This window comes from Manacus vitellinus, unplaced genomic scaffold (genome assembly GCF_001715985.3).
Source record: "Manacus vitellinus isolate BGI_N305 unplaced genomic scaffold, ASM171598v3 scaffold_96_pilon, whole genome shotgun sequence".
Taxonomy (NCBI): Eukaryota; Metazoa; Chordata; class Aves; order Passeriformes; family Pipridae; genus Manacus; species Manacus vitellinus.
This window is the reverse complement of record NW_021940901.1, coordinates 47,634-67,257: the sequence shown is the minus strand read 5'-3', so window position 1 is coordinate 67,257 and position 19,624 is coordinate 47,634. Positions and strand designations below refer to the sequence as shown.

The 19,624-nt window shown below is 36.3% G+C and overlaps 1 protein-coding gene across 1 annotated transcript in view; it reads right to left on the bottom strand.

Annotated features, from left to right (window-relative positions):
- Positions 1-19,624, bottom strand: part of RETREG1 (reticulophagy regulator 1) — a 65,393-nt gene that overhangs the window by 33,380 nt on the left and 12,389 nt on the right. The window contains exons 2-3 of the mRNA XM_018086486.2: positions 18,292-18,398; positions 16,516-16,546 (exon numbers count right to left, since the gene is read on the bottom strand). Of these exons, the coding sequence (XP_017941975.1) occupies positions 16,516-16,546; positions 18,292-18,398 (138 nt within the window). The remainder of the gene's footprint in view (positions 1-16,515; positions 16,547-18,291; positions 18,399-19,624) is intronic.

The following is a 19,624-nucleotide window of genomic DNA, read 5'->3' as shown; positions in this document are numbered from 1 at the left end:
TTATTAAAAAAACCTCAAACAAAGCACTAAAAAAAACCTAAACAAAAAAACCCAAAACCAAAACCAACACCAACAAAAAACTCCCCAAATCCCCAAAATAATTTATTTGGGAAACACTGAGTACTTTAAATATATCATTTTTCAACTGCTTTTCAGGTAACCTGCATTTCTCTTTATCTCATTTCCGTGACTGACAAAGAAAGCTCCAGAAGACTATAATTTTCACCTGCTAAAATTATTCTTTACCAAAAAAAAAAAGCCTCTTCAGTATGGTTTGAGTTTGACTGCTGATTGAAGAAATAAGTTTTTTCCAAGGTACATCTAGAAGGATTTTGAGTAAAGTATTTGAAACTTTAACAACAAATTCTGCTTAGTGTCCTTTCCAGACATTTCTATTTATCGAGATTTCAGCTGAATTCTCACATTTTGAGACTTTGACAATAATAAAAAATACCTAATTCAGCTAACCAGTTAGGACAGAAGTTGTCAAGGCACACATCCTAGGAAAACTGTTTGCTTATGGTGAACTCACAATGGGAACTGTTTCATACAGTAATTGTTCAGACATCTCAGTTTGTGTTCTAAGAAAAGCTTCACATGTATTCAGCTAAAAGCTCTTAAAAATGTTTAGAATAGGATTTTTTTAAGGATCAGACATGCAAACCTCAGGTATTACTGCTCTGATTGATTGTATTACTCTGATCTCATGCCTAAATGCAAAAAGAGCAGGATCCTATGGTACACGCTGACCTTGCAACTTCTGTGGAATGTGTTGGTAGCAACAGACAGTCTAAAATTGGGCAACAGCTATCTCACGTGCCCTTCTGGGATTTCTCAGACTTAAATATTTATATACAATTATATACAAATGCAGAAATAAACAGATATATTTATTTCAGTCTTACTTTGTCACTTAACTGAATAAAAAGTCAATGCTTGTAACACTTTTTACAACAACAGCTACACTGGGTCAGCCAAAGCTCCATCTAGCCCTGTGCCCTGTTGGTTGCCAAAACCAAATACCTTGGGATACCTAAGAAACAAAATAATAATAAGGGAAAATACATGATGACATTTCCATAAAACACAATAGATCGTCCAACAATCTGCAAATCAGGGACTTCCAAATCCACAGGTTTTTTATTTTTAATAGACTTCAACTGATTTTCTTTAAAAACTGTCCTGTGATTTGTATTTTAATCCATGTATAGTTCTAACATTCACAACAATCACATGTCAAGGATTTCTAAAGCCTAATTACCTATTTTTATTTTTCCTCAGCCTGCTATTTTGATGCCTCCTCTTTCCAACAGTGTGAGAGAGAAGGCACGTTCCTTATGGTATCTTGGAGAGCTCCAATATGTTTCCTTTTAATTATTCTTTTTCTCTTTTGAAAAAAAACACTTCATTTACTTGTTCTTTATATGGAAATAGTTCTGTGTAGTTGATCTACCTTGTTGCTCTGCTCTAGACTTTTCTTCTCCTGTATCTTTTTCTGGGAGGTAGCAGAACAGAACCACACAGAGTATTCAGGATTTTGACATACAACAGATTTAAAAGTGTCATGTGGCTGTGATTACTTTTGCCCTGCATGTCTTTTTTACTGATAATTAACAGTACATTTAGTCTGTTGATCAACACTGATTTTCTGAGAAGATATCTTATTCACGAGTGGTTACAGTCACCTTCACACACAACTATTTTATATGTGAATTTAGTACTGGTATTTCTGCATAACTTTACAGTTACCTACACTGAATTTCAAATGCTATTTCAGTGCGAAAGAATCCTGTAAGGATCTTCTGAAGTTCTTCATAGTTGGTCCTTGCTTCATTTTCTTGAATAATTTGGTACATGGCCATCCCACGATTCACTGCTTTTTCAGATCACTTATGAGTACTTTTGTCAGAATAGTTCCAGCACAGATAGTGGATATTTCTACATTCACTGTGAAATTCTCTTAAGCATTACCTCCTTCTATAAACTGACCTATACTAACCTCAATGGCCACAACTACATCAGTGATCTATTAACTGTACTACCAATCCAAGTGCTCAGAAAAAAAGGCTGAATTTCTGAAAGATTATCATCCTTTTTATATCAAATCTAAGCTAGGGAAAGGAAGTGTGTGTCATAAGGCACTGTGGCCACAACATGCAACCGGACTTGAGAGAACTTTCATGGGTTTGTGCTACAGCAAATACTTATCTCTGAAAATTTCTGTTAAACTGGTCTCCTTAATGTTTGATCATCTGTATACAAGGAGTGTGGAAATGTGCAGAACATGCAGAACATAATGAGTGTGTGTCACTTTCTGCTTTCCTCAGTGTAAAAATAAATGACTTATAGCTTTATAGAACTGATCTGGAGTGTTATTTAGACTCTAAAATATTTGGAATATTAATTAAAAAAAATGAAGGCATGAAATATATTTTAGTAAGTAAACATGCAACATTTCTTCTGCCAGTAAGAAATACGAGGAATAAAGGAGACACAGGGAAGGAATACCCTCATGTTTGTTTCAAAACAGCTGAGCTGTTTTACTCAACTGTATGTTGAGTAAAAGAACATAATATGTTATTCTGCTGATAGGCTCACATGCTTCAACAAAACTGTGCCAGGACATTCCTTACTAAATTAGTGACTAATCAGATGTTGCACTGGGAAGCACACCCTCACGTGTTACAACCACCCAGACGTCTGCAACATTAAAAAAAAAAGATTATGACTATAGGTTCTTGTGCCCCCTGTAAATCTAATCTTGTAATCTAATGCTTTGTAATCTAATGCTTGTATTGCTTGTATTTAGCAAATCAGATGCAATTAAAGGTAACAACCTGACTATTACAGAACCTCAAATCAACTTATTCTGATCTTTCTCCTGACTATCATCATTTTAAAGATTGCAAGCAATGATGTCCTCTCCTGCCCATGTCAATAACTAGTATATATTTCTAAATACCTTGTTTCATTAATCACAAATATTTCTTGCTTCTCCTATCAAGTTCTCTAACTGAAATCGCTTATTTCTTTTTCCGTCTTATTACCCTCAAATTTCCATTATCTTGTATAAATTGTTCAGAATTTGAAAACGTGACAGAAATTAAGTCAATAGGCTGTTAGGACACCCACATCTTTTTTTTTAATTTTTTTTTTTGTGTGGAACAAACCCTACTCTTCTCAATACAATTAAAATAACAAAAGTGGCATTTCTGCCTACAGGAAACAGTTAATATAGACCAATATTAAAAGAGGATAAAGCTACTTGTACTTGCAGGAGAAAACCATCTTTTTCACATGTTTAGCATAAGCCATACCATTTGCTTTTCATGCAGTCTTCAGTGATAATGCAAAAATACAGAATATGGTTAGGCTTGCTACCTGTTTTTATGGAGTTTTAAATCAGCCATCATTACAGTTCTGCTTAAGAGAAGCCATTTCAAAATGAAACAGTCTGGTTTCCTTAATCCTAAAAGCAGTCTCTCTATTTAAAGTAACACTGGGGGCTCCCTGAATGCTATAGTTTATAAATACCCTTTAAGATGACAAGTCAAATGACTTCAGGATTGTAAGTTATCTCTCACAGTTGTTCAACTGTTAAAATGGAAAGTGGTAAGAATAGAATAAAAATACTGATGGTAAAAATATTATGTGTGCAATGGAACAAACATAGCGAACAGGACATGACCATTTTAACATTAATCTTTCCATTTAAATTTACTCTCTAGCCTTTGAAAAGGTCAGCTTTGTGAACTTCTCTCCCGATGAGCAATTTGAGGTCTGCCATTACATTCAAAGTTTCATGCTGATCAGAAATGCAATCTTCCTCTACTCATGATCTGTCTGGTACTTGTTTGCAACAATATTGTGCTAGTTTAGGCATCAATAATAATTTGACATAACCCACCTCATTTGCTAATAATGAATATTTTAAAATATACAAAAAAAGTGAAAAATATGAACATCACATTTGCAAGTTGAACAAATCTCTGAGGCAAGCAAACATACCCAATAGCTCTGTGGCAATCAGACAGGTTGCTCTGTAACTAGGCAGTACATTTATTGTATGGTATAACCCTACAAAGAGTTAGAAAAAGGATGTTTCAACTGTAAGTCATGTTTCTGTTCTCTTTAACAGGGTTTGGTACCTTGGTACCCTAAAAAAAGAACTATTGCTTTTTAACCATTTCAAAATTACGACAATATGCAGCTAAGGCTCAACTGCCTAGACATTTTACTAAGTCTGCCTAAGCTTTCTCAAGTCTTTAAACTAGGAGATAGCCCTGTTAACTCTGAGAATTGCCCTAGAAAAAAGAAGAGATATGCTTTAGAAGGAACTGACTTTTTCCAGCTAGTGCTGTCTGCAAAGCCTTGGAATACAGTATCTCCACTTGAAAATAAGGAATTAAAGATTGCACTCCACTCAGTAATCTAATGTCAGTTCTACTGTACTGATATGCAGCTTCTGCACAGTCACAACTACAAATTGCAAAACTTATGGATTCCCACCATGAATTAGAAAATCCCAGCACACTGAATACTTGTTCAAAAGTCTTTATGGATTATGGATAAATATTCAAGGTGAGAGTTGACAGAGGCAGGGAGTGACCAGTTGCTCCATTCAGAATGACGTGACTGCATCCAAGTCATCTTTCCCTCTCTGAGCCAGATGGGAAGGCTGTTGCGACCTTTCAAGAGGCAGTTCATAACTTGAACATAGTAAGTTCAACACATGAGTTTAAGTAAATTACATTACTTTTTGCCTGACATTTTCTAACAGTATGTCCAAACCTCTTGGATCCTTCAACTAGAAGGGTCTTTATTTAAGATATGAGGGGGTTTTGTCACTTTCTACCACGTACACTTGATTCCAAGTTTCACTTTCTTATTGGCGAAATATCTGTCAATCACATCCCTGGACAGGTTTTCTTGTAATGCTATTCAGGTTGTCAGCGTAATTAAGAGTATACTCTTCTACGCTCTGCCTCTGAAGTGTGCTATTTATAATAAACAATTTGGTAATTGAAACAAGTAAAAAAAAAAAGAAACAAAGCAAGGGCTTTATACTGAAAGTGTAGTAATATTCAGAATTGACAATGATATATAAGTATGCCTGCCAGTATATGACAATTTCTAAGCAACTTTGAAAAGTAAATAGGGAAAGAATAACAAATGCTATAGTTAGCATAAAAAAAGCTGATCTGCTCCAAAATAGTCAGAAAACAACATTTTATTAGATTTAGGAAGTAACCAAAGATTGCCACTTTTCTTTTAATTCATTTGATACTCTCTATGGGGGTGCTGCACCCCACAACAAGTAAAGATTGATTGCTTGATTCAGGAGGGGTCCCTGAAGAGAGACAGAAAAAGTGATCTGAGATGGATGGTACCAGCACAATTCCTCTGCAGTTTTTCAGACAGATATTCTCTATAGAGATGTTCACATGTAAGAGTCGAACCTCAGCTATCATCAGGAAGGGGCTTGATGGGCTTGAGCCGGAAGCCTTGGGCCACAGGGGCTGGGGAAAAACCCACCATCTAAAAAGACCAGACACAAGCCACTGACATTCATTTGTGCGGACTGTCCTGTCTCCCCCAGCAGGATATGGAGAGACTGCTGTGATGCTACTGGTTCATGCAAAAGCCTCATTGTTTTCTCCCCTTCCTGTGTAATCCTTATTTCGGGAAAAGCCGACCATTCTACCCCAATGTAATACTGCTTACTAGAAATATCAATTCTTTTTGCCCAAATGTAAATACTGTATCCGATAAATGTAAATCCCTTTTTCCCTTTATGTCACCCCTGCTACTGGAAGGATTCCCCTACTTGGCATAAACCGGCCTCCTTATTAGCACGTTAGGCCCCCGAGACCCTTAAATAAGTGGTATGCGCGTTGAATAAAGCATTCCAGGTTCTTCCCCCAAACCTGGGATCTTTTTAGTCTTTTTGGACCTGTTACATACACAGACTCAAGAAATCAACCCACGAAGATGGGATAGGTGAGTACTTTAAGAGAAGCCTGTAGCTTTCGTTGTATGAGCAAGGTGCAGTGCGCATCTCAACACAAAAGAGAGTATGGGTTTTTTTCCTTGCAATTAAGACTTTTAAAGCTTTATCTCAGTTGGTGAAAAATACCGGTGTCAATACTGCTATATCAGTAAGAAATATGAAACATTAAGAAGTGAAGGACACCTCCAAACTCCCTTGCTGAAAGCTGGGAAAACTTGGCAGACAGTATGCAACCACACTGTACAAAGCAGCAAATTCAAATGCAGCCCCTGCCATACTTGCTCTTGTCTAAGATGGGCGAGTAGATCTAAGCACTGCTTACTGAGATAGGTGCAAAGCTGAAAAAGGGACAAGTGGCATGGGAGAGCTCCACAGCAATATTAACCATTCTGGCAATTTCCTCACTATGAATCTGGTTCGTTTCTCCACCCACCTCCTCCATGGAATTTTCTGTAATTGCTTTTATCTCTTCTCTTTTAACTCCATCAGCTTCCAGAAGCTGGGTTTTTTCTTAGTGCTGGAAACAAGCTGAACTAAAAAATCCCAAAATACCTGCAATTCTACATATCTTGTACTTAATATTTAGTTAGTACTGTGACCAAAAGAACCATTTTATCAAACAATAAACATAGTGATAAAAAATATGTGAGACAACCAAGGCGATGGTAGGCAGCAGTGGGGAGTTTTGTTTTTTCCCCAGTGATGACAATATGGTTAGTAGGTGACATGCCAGTGAGCGTGACACAGAGCTATCAGAACTGGGTCAGCTCAGAATTAGCAGTTCCTATGTGTTGTTCACAAGGGACAAATCCACCTGCCTGCACTCACAGACACCTTTAACTGAACTGCATTTCTGACACTGGATCTAGAAACAAGACTCTCACGAATAACTGAACCATGACTGTAGCTCCATGTTTCAAAATATTAAACATGGAATAGAGCTGACTTTAGGATATGTTAAAAAGTGCTGAAGAAAAAATGCCTTATGTTTAAACAAAAGATGATGAACAAAGGCTGTATTTCCATCCTCCTATCATCACAGGGCTAGCATTTTTGAACTGAGTGTAGCATTTAATTTTTACCAATGAGTAACAAAGGAAATTAATTACTGAGTCACTTTTGCACAGGAAGCAGCATACCCTGCAGTTTGCAAAGACTGCACTTATGTCAGGTATTTATTTCACACATTTAATCATGGATGCAGTGACTTCACCTGAACAAGGTATTTAAAAAAAAAAGTATTTCAAACCTAGTTTATTTAAACATAGTAAAAATACATGTCTCACAGTGCCCAGATGACCCTTTTTCCAACATGGAGGTAAACTGGTGAAATCACAGAATCATTTATGTTGCAAAAGGCTTTTAAGATATCATCGAGTTCAATCATAATGCTAAGTATAAGCAAATTTTGAAGCCTTCACATGAAATCACCTTGAGTTGTTTAATGAAATCACTCCATCTGACTTTAAATTTGTTTATGCCTGAGAATATACAAACAATATACACACACACAAACTTTCAAACAATATGCTTAGAAAAGATTACTGAAATTGCCTATGAGAGATTAGCAAGATCAAATAACAACTGTCAAAATCAGATTATGTGAGGTGTTCTTCTGCATCTTGAAATTTTGATTAGATATTTCTGTAAGAACACTTCTGTTATCAGAAGAACAGAAGAAAAAAAATTCCCAGATGTACACAACAGAGATCTTCTAAATGATTCCCTAGTATCTCAGTACTGCAACCCCAAAATATACAATATGGAATTGTTTCAGAGCTCTCTAAATATAATAAAAAGTTTAAAATAATTCTGGATAGTTTTGATCACAACTAACCAATGGGCTAGAGGAAAGGACAGGATTGTGGGACAATTAAGAGACTAATAAATTTCTCTAAGAATTATGATGTATAAAGTTTAAACTAGAAAAAATAGTGCTATCTAAGCAACTTCAGATAAACTGCTCTCACTTGGACACTTGGAGAGATAGTAAGTAAATTAGTGGCACAGCTCGGAAGCTTTTAAAGCAGTCAATGAGGATTATTCAGTATCCAAAAAAGTAAAAAAGAAGGCATATTTCTTTTAGAAAAGTAAACAGCCTGTCCTGAAGAAAAAAATGGAAGCATCCATCTCAACTGTTGCAATGCTTTTGGAATTTTGCTATAGGACTCAATAGCAGACTGCAAAATTACAACATATATGCAATCCCCATAAAGTAACTTCACATTTAACTGAAAAGCTATACCAAAGGGCAAGGAATTAGAAGTGTCTTATTATATGAGATCAATATGTCCTTAGCATTTTCATTCAGTATCTGCACTAATCCTTTGGATGAGTCAGTGGCAATGATCTGGGAAGAGTGGCAGACACTGTAAAGGATAGAATCCAAGGGTTCTAAGCATAGCTCAGACTGGAAAATGGCATGAAGCAATCTACTACCCAAATTCATCAGGGACATACTATATTTGACAGGCCAAGTGCACAAATGCAAAACGGGAAACAACTTAGTACGCAACCAGTGCAGTGAAAAAGAAGAATGTTTCCAACAGAATATAAGCTACCTGCATTATTTGAAAGTCTTAAAAAAAATACATCTATGCCTGGAATGCATTTACAAGACATTTACCATATACAACACAAGTCATCTCTTTTACATGATACTGGTAAGACCTCAGTTTGACCACCATGCTTGGAAAGCAACACAGATACTCAAACATGAATTATGACAGTTTGTGAAAATATAACAGTGCTGATGGAATATATCCTTGTATAAAAACACTTAAACAATTCTGCTGGTCCTTTGTTTCTGCCCTTACTTCTTAAGAAGTTACTCTTTTCTTGCAGCCAAGATAATACTTAACCTTCATATTTAACTAATAGGGACAGAAGGCAAATAAGGCTTACAGAAAGAGGAGTATTCATCTGAAGATTGTAAAGAGGATGGACCATTCTAGCATTTTCTCCTCATCTCTTCTGTGCACCTTCCATACCAAAAGGTGAGTTGAGCTTTTGGGGACAAGGAAGAGAGAAAACGCCTTGTGATGGCTAAGGCAGAATTGAGCTACAACCAAATTACTAAAGAACCACAGATAGAAGGCCTGACTTCAAAAGGTTGCAAATGACCCTCTGTGAGAAGAAATTGGTTATATGCACTACAAACCAACTATTTCTACCAGTGAGATATATGACACCGACAAAGGCTGTGCCATCTCCTTCATTTCCCCTCCCCTGACACAAAAAAGAAGCAACCAACCACCAGCCTCTCTGTAAGTGTATACTAAAATGTATTAAACAGTCTTCAGACTAAGTGTGACACTTTTGCCAAAGTTACAGCATTTCTACTGAGTATTATTTTTTGTTCCTGTAAGAAAATGAATACACAAAACTTTACCTGAATGCTGATTTCATCATTTATCAATAGAAAAAAACAAACCCTGGAAAACACATTACTTGAGAAATGAGTTAACAGTTTGGAAATAACTAGCCACAAAGCAGGAATGAAGTCACATGTTATAAAAAAAAATAAAATTAAAAAAAGGAAGCATCAAGAAGTTTTTGCAATGGAGACAATTCTTTCTGCAATGTGCAGAAGGTTTGATCATTTATGTATAAAGTGCCTTTGTGATTCGGAAAAAAACCCCACCATGCATATTACTAGCTGAGTTGTGACAAAGCATTACATAAAATGAAGAAAAATTACACTACAATTTGGTATTTGAACAGTACAGTGGTTACTGAAAAAATAAAATATAGGTTTAAACTGCAAATAAAACTCAGTTTCCATTCGCTTTCCACAAGTATGCATCCACTTGCTGAAGGACTACAACCACTTTTTTATATTAAGAGCTTTTGGGAGAACCATATTTTAAAGTAGAATTATTTGAGGTACATTACTCAGCCATATATATATATATTCCAACACAAACATATGAATATACGAGCTGAAATGAACAGAACAGCAAACACTATGAAATGACAAGAGTGGAAGTCTTTGAGTATACTAGATGCCTTCAGATCAAACTGAAATAAGTGAAGAAGGAAATATTTGCTCTTTGAAGCCTATTTTTATCTGTTTATCTTCTCAGACTTTATTCTGCCCTCTGCCTTCCTGTAGGTCCATAGGAAGTTTTTTCTTCAGTCTGTTACCAGATTTCATGCAGTTGTGTAGGGCCATGTGAAGAATGGATCTCGTCTGGATGACCAAAACAATACTAAAGGACTGTGCAACAGAAACTGGTACCAATAGTGCCGTGTTTTGGTATTGACTGGCCCACATGACTGGCCTTGGCTTACATGAGCTTTGTTCCTATCTACAACATCAAGGAAATGGATTAACAAACACGAAAGAGAAATGCTCCCATTACAACCTTGATCCTGAGTTCCTAATGGAAAAAGACCTCTTAGTTCCTAATCCACCCATCCGCAAAGAAATCTCTTGCAACACCCTGAAGGAGAGGAGATTTTTTTTTTTTTTGAGATATGATTAAGCAGTATATCCTTGATGTCTCAAGAGTGATCTGAATACACAATCACACATGTGCCTGAGACTCATTTCAGAGAAATTGGTTACATACACAAAGAGGTAAATAAATCTAGTCCCCATGCCCTGCAGTTACTGCTGTGGACTGGTACATCAGCATGTTGTGGCAAGACTCAGCTTCTTATTGTAGCCATGAGCAGCAGTCAATGGCATCTTTAAAACAGACAGGTCTTCAGATCAAGAGGGAATAACGACACCCTAGGGTTACTGTATACATTCAAGGGAAACAAATAGTCACCATGAAGGCACAATGTACCTGACCAGACTACAGACATTTCATTTAGGAAGAAATAAATCATGATATGTATCTCACAAAGTATTTCAACTCTTTCTCCATTGATCATGAAATAAGACTAGGCAGACTATGTCAGAAATACTTAGGCAAATGACCTGCAGATTGTGTTAAGCAAACCCAGTAGGCAAAGTATATGCAAATCAGAGGTATATAAAGCCTTGGACATAATCAATGAAGCACGGTAATTAGATGAAAAGGGGCATTGTCTCATTTATTTTTAGGTATAACATGAAGAGTTTTTTCATTGCTCTCAGGAACATATCAGGTATCATTTTGCACAAGTGCATTATGGAGTTATGATTAGGTTCAAAAAATTTTTCTTCTCCTTATTGAAAAAAAAAAATAGCCACACATTATTTGAAGTCTGTCAAGCTTTGAACGGTGCTAGCATAGAAGATTGTTTTTCAGAGTGCACTGACTATTGCAATGCATACAAATGTCTACGAGCTGGGTTGATGCAAGTGTGCAATCTATGTAGGTCGAAAGATGAAGTCAGGTCTTGGAAAGTTATGACCTGAATTTGTAGCTGATTTGTCACAACAGGGATATAGCACTTGCTGACCCAGTAATGGATGTTACCTACCAAACAGTAACGCTACCCTGGAAGCAAGCAGCAACTTTGACAGCTCTGGGAGTCTGCAAGTATCACCACAGTTAACTCTCATAAAAGGAATACAAAAAGAAGGGACTGGAGGAGGGAGGAGAAACAGGAATGTCCTGGGCTTGGACAACAACCTGTGTGTATGTAACATTCTATTAGTGAAGGCTGTTATTTCAGAAATAACCAGATGGATAACGACTAAGCTTCAAGAGAGCTTTAATATTAACCCATGGTTTTCAACATCAAGTCCTAAATTGCTGCAATAAAGACAGCTGCAAGTTAAAAGCTGCAACCAAAGAGAGTCCTTTTTGTCTTGTAATGTTCCTGTTTCTTCTTACAGGAGTCTAAATCTCGATCGATCTGATTATATGAGTGGCAGTGAAGAAGACATGCTGTTCATGGTGCTGCACCTCCTTATTTTTCCCTCTTATTGGGACCACAGGAGAGCACGCAAGTCTACCTGGGAGGAAAAGCCCGCTCTGGCAATAAAAAGACTTTCTGTCAAACTATGAGGCCAGGAGAACTGTTTCAGGACTTATTTTCATGGCCTAAAGAGTGATATTCAAAATGTTTAGTGTATAATAATGTAGTAAGTACTGCACACCTGCTGCAGTCTGTGCAGCTGATGCAGCCACTAGTGCCAGTAGAGAGCCTAAAACCACCACTGGTCAGGAAAGGCTCTTCCTAAAAGTCAATAGTTTTAGTTGAAGAAAATGATAAAACATAATGGGGAACTGAAAACTAGCTATGCAGAGCTGTCAGCTGCACTAACTCCTTTTTTTCTGTCTTATTCTCTTCAGTCACTCTTCGATGGCCATTTTAAAGGACTGTTGCTAGTCTCTTCTCAGGCTGCAGTTGATTATTTTAGGCTTGCTATAAAAGGATAATTTTGAATTAATATTAATTTGACCTTCTTAAATTTGACCACACAAGAAATGAATGTGTGCCACAAGTCCTGAGCATATTCTAATAAGTCTACTAACTAGAGAAGCATCAGGTTTCAAATAAATCTCACTAGGATATGAAGAAATAAAACAGCTTTATAGTGAAAAAGAGGAATTTAACAAGTGACCCTTTCCACAGTTCCTTTAACCCTTTTTTAAAAGGCAAGATATCAGCACAGGAGTTCCTCAGAAACAGAAGAAGATTCAGGGGAAAAAAAAAGGTCCTACAGGAGCCTGCTTCAACTGAGGAAGATTCAGGATGAGATCTTATCTTGCTTCAGTTTGAAAATTTTAAACTTAAATAGTAGTAAATGACTCCATTAGAAATAGAAGCACAGGTCTTCTTATATATACACATTTTACATGGGAGACAACTAGAATTCTGCATTTGAATGATGGCAATGAAAAAGAAAGGAGGCTACGCTTGCTCTAACTAGTCAGCAGTGCTCAACTAAGACCAAGGAGGACTAAAAACAAGTGCCACAAATTAACAGCGTCTTCATTGAAGTACTTTGATTTCTGGTACTTGGAGTGTATGTGCAGTAGGAGAGATACACAATGCAGGTGAATGTTGAAAAAATACAAGTTGCAGAACAGTGATAATCAGTCACTCATCCTCCAATTATCAACACATTTTACTTCCAAAAATAATAGCGCAAAGGATACAATTTCACTACTAAATACATGCCAAGTGTGCCATCATTTATCAAACATCATAGTGCAATAGCAACTGACTGATAGAAATTTTCAAAACCAGAATAATGCAAAGGTAAGGCAGGAGAGGAGTCAGTTCAGATAATTTGTTACTTTCTGACTATGTCTGTTTTAAAAAACCAAACTGTGTGTGGCAATGCTGCCAGGCACTAGTTATGCAGTTCAATCATTAAAATAGCTCTTAGCACAGTTTTGGCACACGCCAACTAGGCACTTTCCAAAACAACTCAAAGTAGTTACAAAGTTGACACAGACCAGGAATCCCTTCCTGCCTGCACAGGGCCATTCCATATGGAACGTAAGGCAGTTAAATTCTATGGATGCAGGTGTTTTATGCCTCGGGTCACGATGCTCAAAAACAATCATAAACATGTTTAATTTATTAGAATAGGCATCTATTAGAGTAGGCACTGCCTCTCCTTGCAAGTACCACAGATCTACTAAATTTCTTCTCTGTATGTTATCTAAGAGCAGGTGATTTTCTGCTGAGTAGCGTTTCTTGTAAACAGAGAGTATGGGGATACACTTGGCACATCTTGCTTACATATGATAACCTGAAGACAGCTTTTCATACACAGTTCTGAGTAAAATGAAAAGCAACCACACGCCCAGCCTCAACATCTTACAGCGGTTCTTCCAATTTCAACACAATCAACAGGCACATTTATGTTAGCATTCAGAAAGAAAAGAAAAAAAAGAAATCCAAACACCCACTCACAGTGTAAACAAATGCAAAGTCTTTATGGGAACTTATAAAAGTTATAAATGAAAGCTAGGGTGCAACAGTTGAAATTTCATTTATGTTAAACAACCTCTCTTAAAGCTGCCTTCACACCAGAGGGCTGTGAAGTGTCTAAAGCAACATCTATTTTTAGAGAAGGTGCTCAAGAGCCATAGAAATACAAATCACTAAAGACTCATCTCTGCTCTGTGCAAACTGTGGAAAACTAACAAAGGACATGCAGGTCCTTTCAAAGAGCCAACCTGCTTGTTGTAGACAAACATTCATGGCCACAAAAATTCATCTGGATTTCTGAGAAGGCTTTCAACAAGCTCTCTTATCAATTGCTCTTATGGAGTCTGAGAAGTAATGGGATATGAGAGAAATTATTCTGGTAAAGACAGAGACCAGTTGCAAGGAACTGCATAACTTTAATTAATTATCATGTGATTTGCTTGCAAAAAGGCAGATGAAACAAGAAGAGATTCTCAGAGTTTAAAAAACCCTCTTAAAGTCACATGGGCTTTAAGCTGATCTTTACTACTCAGGAACATAATCTTGAAATGATGGAAACATCAATTCAGAGCTCAGTAGAGGCTAAAAAAGTCAACCATGCATTGGGATTTATCAAGAAAAGAAGAGAGGGCATTCTTGTGCTGACATATAGTCCAAGGGTGTCCCTGAATGCTATTTGTAATTCTGTCCCCCTGACAAAAAGGATAACAGAAATGGAAGAAAAGTGCAGAAAAGCACAATGAAGACATAAAAACTATGGAGAACTTCTATTTTAGGAACAATTAAGTAGTCATGAACTAAACGGGACAGGATAGAAGCTTGTTGAAGAATATTAATAGAGAATGATTGCTCAGTATCTCTTCCAATGTAAAAAAAATGTAGGAAGAGATTAAGAAACTATTATATAAGCAGTAAACAAACAGAAGACTGTTCACAAAGTACATGGTTCAGCTGTGGATATCTGGGCTACAGGATGTTGTAAATAGCAAAAGTTTTTAAGAACAAAAGCAATGAGGCAAATTCACTGACAGTCCACTTAGAACAGCTTGGGATGGGGGTGGGGAGGAAGGTTCAACTGGAAGCTGCTGGGAAAGTACACCAGAGGAAGTACCTTGCAAGCTTGTCCTGCTTTTATACACTACCCAAGGTCATGTTTCTCCTGGCTGCATGCCTTCAGAGAACAGATACTGGGCTAGATGTACTTATGGATTGACTTTGTGTTCTACCCATTGCAAACTATTTTACACAGAGACATGCAGTACTTGTATTATATTACCCAATGGCATAAGCTATGGTGAGCTCATCAAATTCTCTTTTCCACTCTCTGCATTGTCTTCCCACAGAACAGCAAATCAAGTCCAAGATTCTGGACACATGAAAAACTGAATCCAAGATATTTAAAGTACTATTTATAGCCTTTTCAAAAAAATCAACTCTTCTGGTTTGGGAATCTGATGAATTACGGAGTAAGAGAAAAAACTAGTCTCAGACCGCAGAATTATTTCTCACAGAAATAAAAGCCAGTCAAAAACCTGTTTCCTTCCACTCCACAAGCAATTTTCTTTGCCTTCCTCTTCTTGAATATAAACAGACAGGCAAATTCAGATGTCAAACACCAAAAGATAGTAAATTTTATGTAAAGTTCTCTCACAAAGAACAGGAGGAAGAAACGAAACACAAATCACACTAATCTACTGTGTCATAGCAATGGTTTCTCAATTAATATCTTTGAAGCACTGACAGTCTACACAGATACACAAAGTAGCACTAGCTATGGTAAAAGAAGCATTTTACGCTTCTCAGTTCATGACCTAACCTGGCACGAATTCCATACAGCTCCACTTCATGTTCATAAGAAGGTCTGAAGATATTTCATACCTGTAGAAAAGGTATCTATCTCTAGGCAGAGAATAAAACCCTGCATCTTCCCCTTTTCAACTTTACATTACTGTTTCTTCAGTGTCAGGGTGTAATACAATAGTGTACTAATGGAAAAGCTTTCAAATGACATCAGATATATAATAATTCCTAGCGGTCTGTTTAGAGGAATAAAACCTTAAATGTACAGACTTTTATTCTGCAAATGGATTGTCTGTAAATCATGTAGAGACACTGATTATACTGCCAACAAATTAAATAAATTGTATACTCTACTCTAACAAAACAATATAAACATTTGCCTGAGACAGGTCAATGGCAAGTCAACAGATTTCAGATCCATTTTATTCATATGGATATCAACTAATGTTTATTTGAAATTATAATGATCAATTACTTGTGCTGATTTAAAGGGAAACCCCAGCAAGCTTATCTACTTCTAAACAGAACTGGTATAATGAAGTTCTAACAGTTACCTCCTTGACCAAGACAGTATTTTTCCCTACTTGAAAGAAAACACCAATTCCCAGAAAACACAAAGCATGATAACCCTGCTGTAAGGAAAAGCATTTCTAGAAGTATTCGGATATACTACTATATACTTTAATATAACTCAAATCAGGAAAAAAATAAGTTATTAAAAACTATGAACAAACAGTAATAAACTTAGAAAAGATGGTAGGATCAAAATAATTTGGTTGTAATTTGAGGGAAAATAGCTTTTTTTTTTAAATTTCAGACTAACTATAAAAAAATTAGGTATTAAATAACCAATGTATTAAAAATAATATACCTACTTGCCAGTGATGGTCCTCCAAAGCTTTGCACCTGCAATTGTAGGAACGTAAGATGAAACACCATGCAGTAAACCAGAAAGAATATTTTTTTTTTCTTTATTCTTAAAGAATGTTCAAAATTGAGACAAAATTACTATGGAAATGTCTGTATTAGTCAAACAGGAAGGGTATCTTAACTTACAGTAACAGTTATTGAATTGCTTTCTGTAAACTTAATATACCAGTAAAAAACATAAAATGGAAAAATCAGTATCTTCTATGGCTACATTTCCACGTGGAAGGATGTCATGAAGAAGATAACCAGCATAACTTATGCTTTACATCTACACACTGTCAACATCTACCACTTTCTACATTCCTTATGAATCTGTAATAGTCTTGCCATCTAGTGGTTGGCTGGAAGTGTGAAGCAGCTACACAGAAGTGTTACTTTGGGAAGAACTTTTTTCTGCTTTTTGGAGTGGCGCTTCATTGATTTCAAGTCACTAACACTTCTACTGTGTTACTTCAAGAACCTGATTGTTCTTCAACTCTGTGTATCATGACATCAAAGATAAAGATTATTACTAAAGATTATTGTTACAGTAAATAATCATTCTGTAAGCTGGGAAATACAGGTCTTCCTAGCCTCATTTCTATAATGAATGGTTAAATAATCACACAGACACGAGAGCGGTGCATCTTGAATTGGGTCAATACAAAAATATTAATTACAGGTAAGAGTGAATTTACCTAAATCATTACCTTCCCACTACTGAGGTAATCAATGTTTGTGGTGATTTATGCAACGCAGAGCCTAAAAAATTAATTTCTGCTAAGCTTTACAATTTGGCCTCTGAGCTTGTAATGGTCAAGCAGGAAACAAAATGGTAACCAAGACTCCCAGAAAAGGCAATGAGAATAAATCATGCTTCAGAAAAGGCTGCAAATAATTGCCATAACTTCGCAGGGAACAACAGGCTTTGGAAGTCAGAAATGACGTGTTAGTACATCAAAGAGGAATGCCACGCTTCTCTGACACCTATTTCCTGCTTTTGTACTACGTTCAGATGATTTTTCAAACACTTTGCATGGGATTCAACATTGAACAAAAGGCAAAATAGGACACTTGAAAAAAATCTTCCTAAGAATGAAAATTACAGACTTGTGATGAACATTTTCTCAAAGAATTTGCAAGATGGTAATGAAATACAGGACAGGAATTAAAAAAAACCAAACAACCTCTAAACACCAGCCCAGCCAACAAATGCAAAATCACTTTCAAAACTGGTTGTATCCACGTAAAACTTTATACACATTGGAAACTAAATGCTGCATAAAGTAGAAAAAAGTACTGCTCACTTCTTATTTCAACTGTGCTAAAACAGGTAATTTCTCTATCTGTTTACAAATGTGACCAATTTATATTGGATGTCCCAAACTTTCCAACAGTGTTATAATTAGAATAATGCCAGAAGAAGTATGAATGTTTAGGAAAACTCTGTAATTTAGAAAATAATTCATTTTCAGACCTAGCAGTTAAGAAACAAGAATGATTGTTCAGTGATACCAACTATACTCATCCAAATGCTAAAAGAAATCTGCTAATGCCCTTCCTACAAAATACAGCAAAACTTCATTGAAAATGGTAATAGACCATCATAGACCTATTATCCCTCTCTAAAATTAGCTAATACTTTTAGAATAATCATAATATCGACCTGGCTTTAGTAATGAAATAACATGCTCCAAATTGCAGGTGTTTAAGCATGGAACTCTATCAGTACACTGTCTTACCTTTTATCCTTGAGAACACCAAATCCTTCATGATCTGAAGAATTAGCACTCCAAGTATTATGAGAGAAGTTAGATGATACACTCTCCAAGAGGTCAGTGCAAGAAACCTAGAATGTCAAGAAGAAATAAATGTTGAATACTTTTAAACTTACTGGCAGCATATGAAAACTCACAGCTGCTGCTACTAATACTGAAAAAAATAAACTGAGATTACATTAATTGAATTTAGTTTTTCCCCACAACCTTTCCGTGGGAAGCAAACAGTGAGAGCTTGAAGCATGACATAGTCTCATTTAAAGATAACAATGATCAAACATACATTAAGTTTGTAGTACACTTTTATTTAAGCACAGAGCATATAAAACAAAATATTTTAATTATTGCATAGAAAACATTACTTTTAAATTAATTATGGTTTTATTAGCATAAATTGCCTTGGCACAATGCACACAAAAAAGGTTAAACATTTTCTTGTGTTTCCTACAGAGCCTGTGTTCCAGCACGATTTCTATACAAATCATTCTTTCAAATACAAAGATGAGGTAAATCTGTATCATGGCATCATATTCAAAACTGTCTTCATAACAAGCTTTTGTGAATTTTGTTTTTCATTACATAATTTTTTAGAACACGTCTAGCCAAGTCAAACAGACCTACACTCAGAACATATGAGTTATAATCTCATGCACTGTTGACTTTACTGTCCAGGTGTGCTTGGAGATTAGCTCTTCTATCTGTTTTACTGGCAAATATCTTAACTCACAAAAAAAAAGGGTGTGACAGAAAAAGAATTAAAATTCAATTAAATACATAAAATAAGTGGAAGTATTTATTAGCTTGTTTTAAGCACTTTAAATCAGAAATCTGAATAGAGATAATGAAAAAATTCTTATTTTTTTAAAGAAAAAGCAATTAACTTAAAAAGTTGAGGATAGCCAAAATCAGTAAGAAGCCACTGTTCAAGGAACTAGATCAAATGAGAATACCAACAGAAACAAAATCATACGAAGCTGGGACGTTTCCAAGAAACTTCTCAGATTTGAAAACAGGGCAACTGGCCACCCAATGAGTTGCTGCTGCAGAGATTTTCTGGATGAAAGAGGGGGAAGGGAAGAGAAAAGGAGTAGCAAGCATGGCCAATGGAGGAAGCCAAGAGAGACCCTTTGAGGATACTTGGATTTTTAAAAAGAAAATTGACTTCCCTGCCGCGGTCCGAAAAAGGGGGGGAGGACCGTGGCACAAAACGACTCCGGGACACAAATGCGGGATGCAGGTAGAATCCCCTATACACGCGTCCACACCGTCTTTTGTCAGCTCGGGAGGGGAAAGGGCC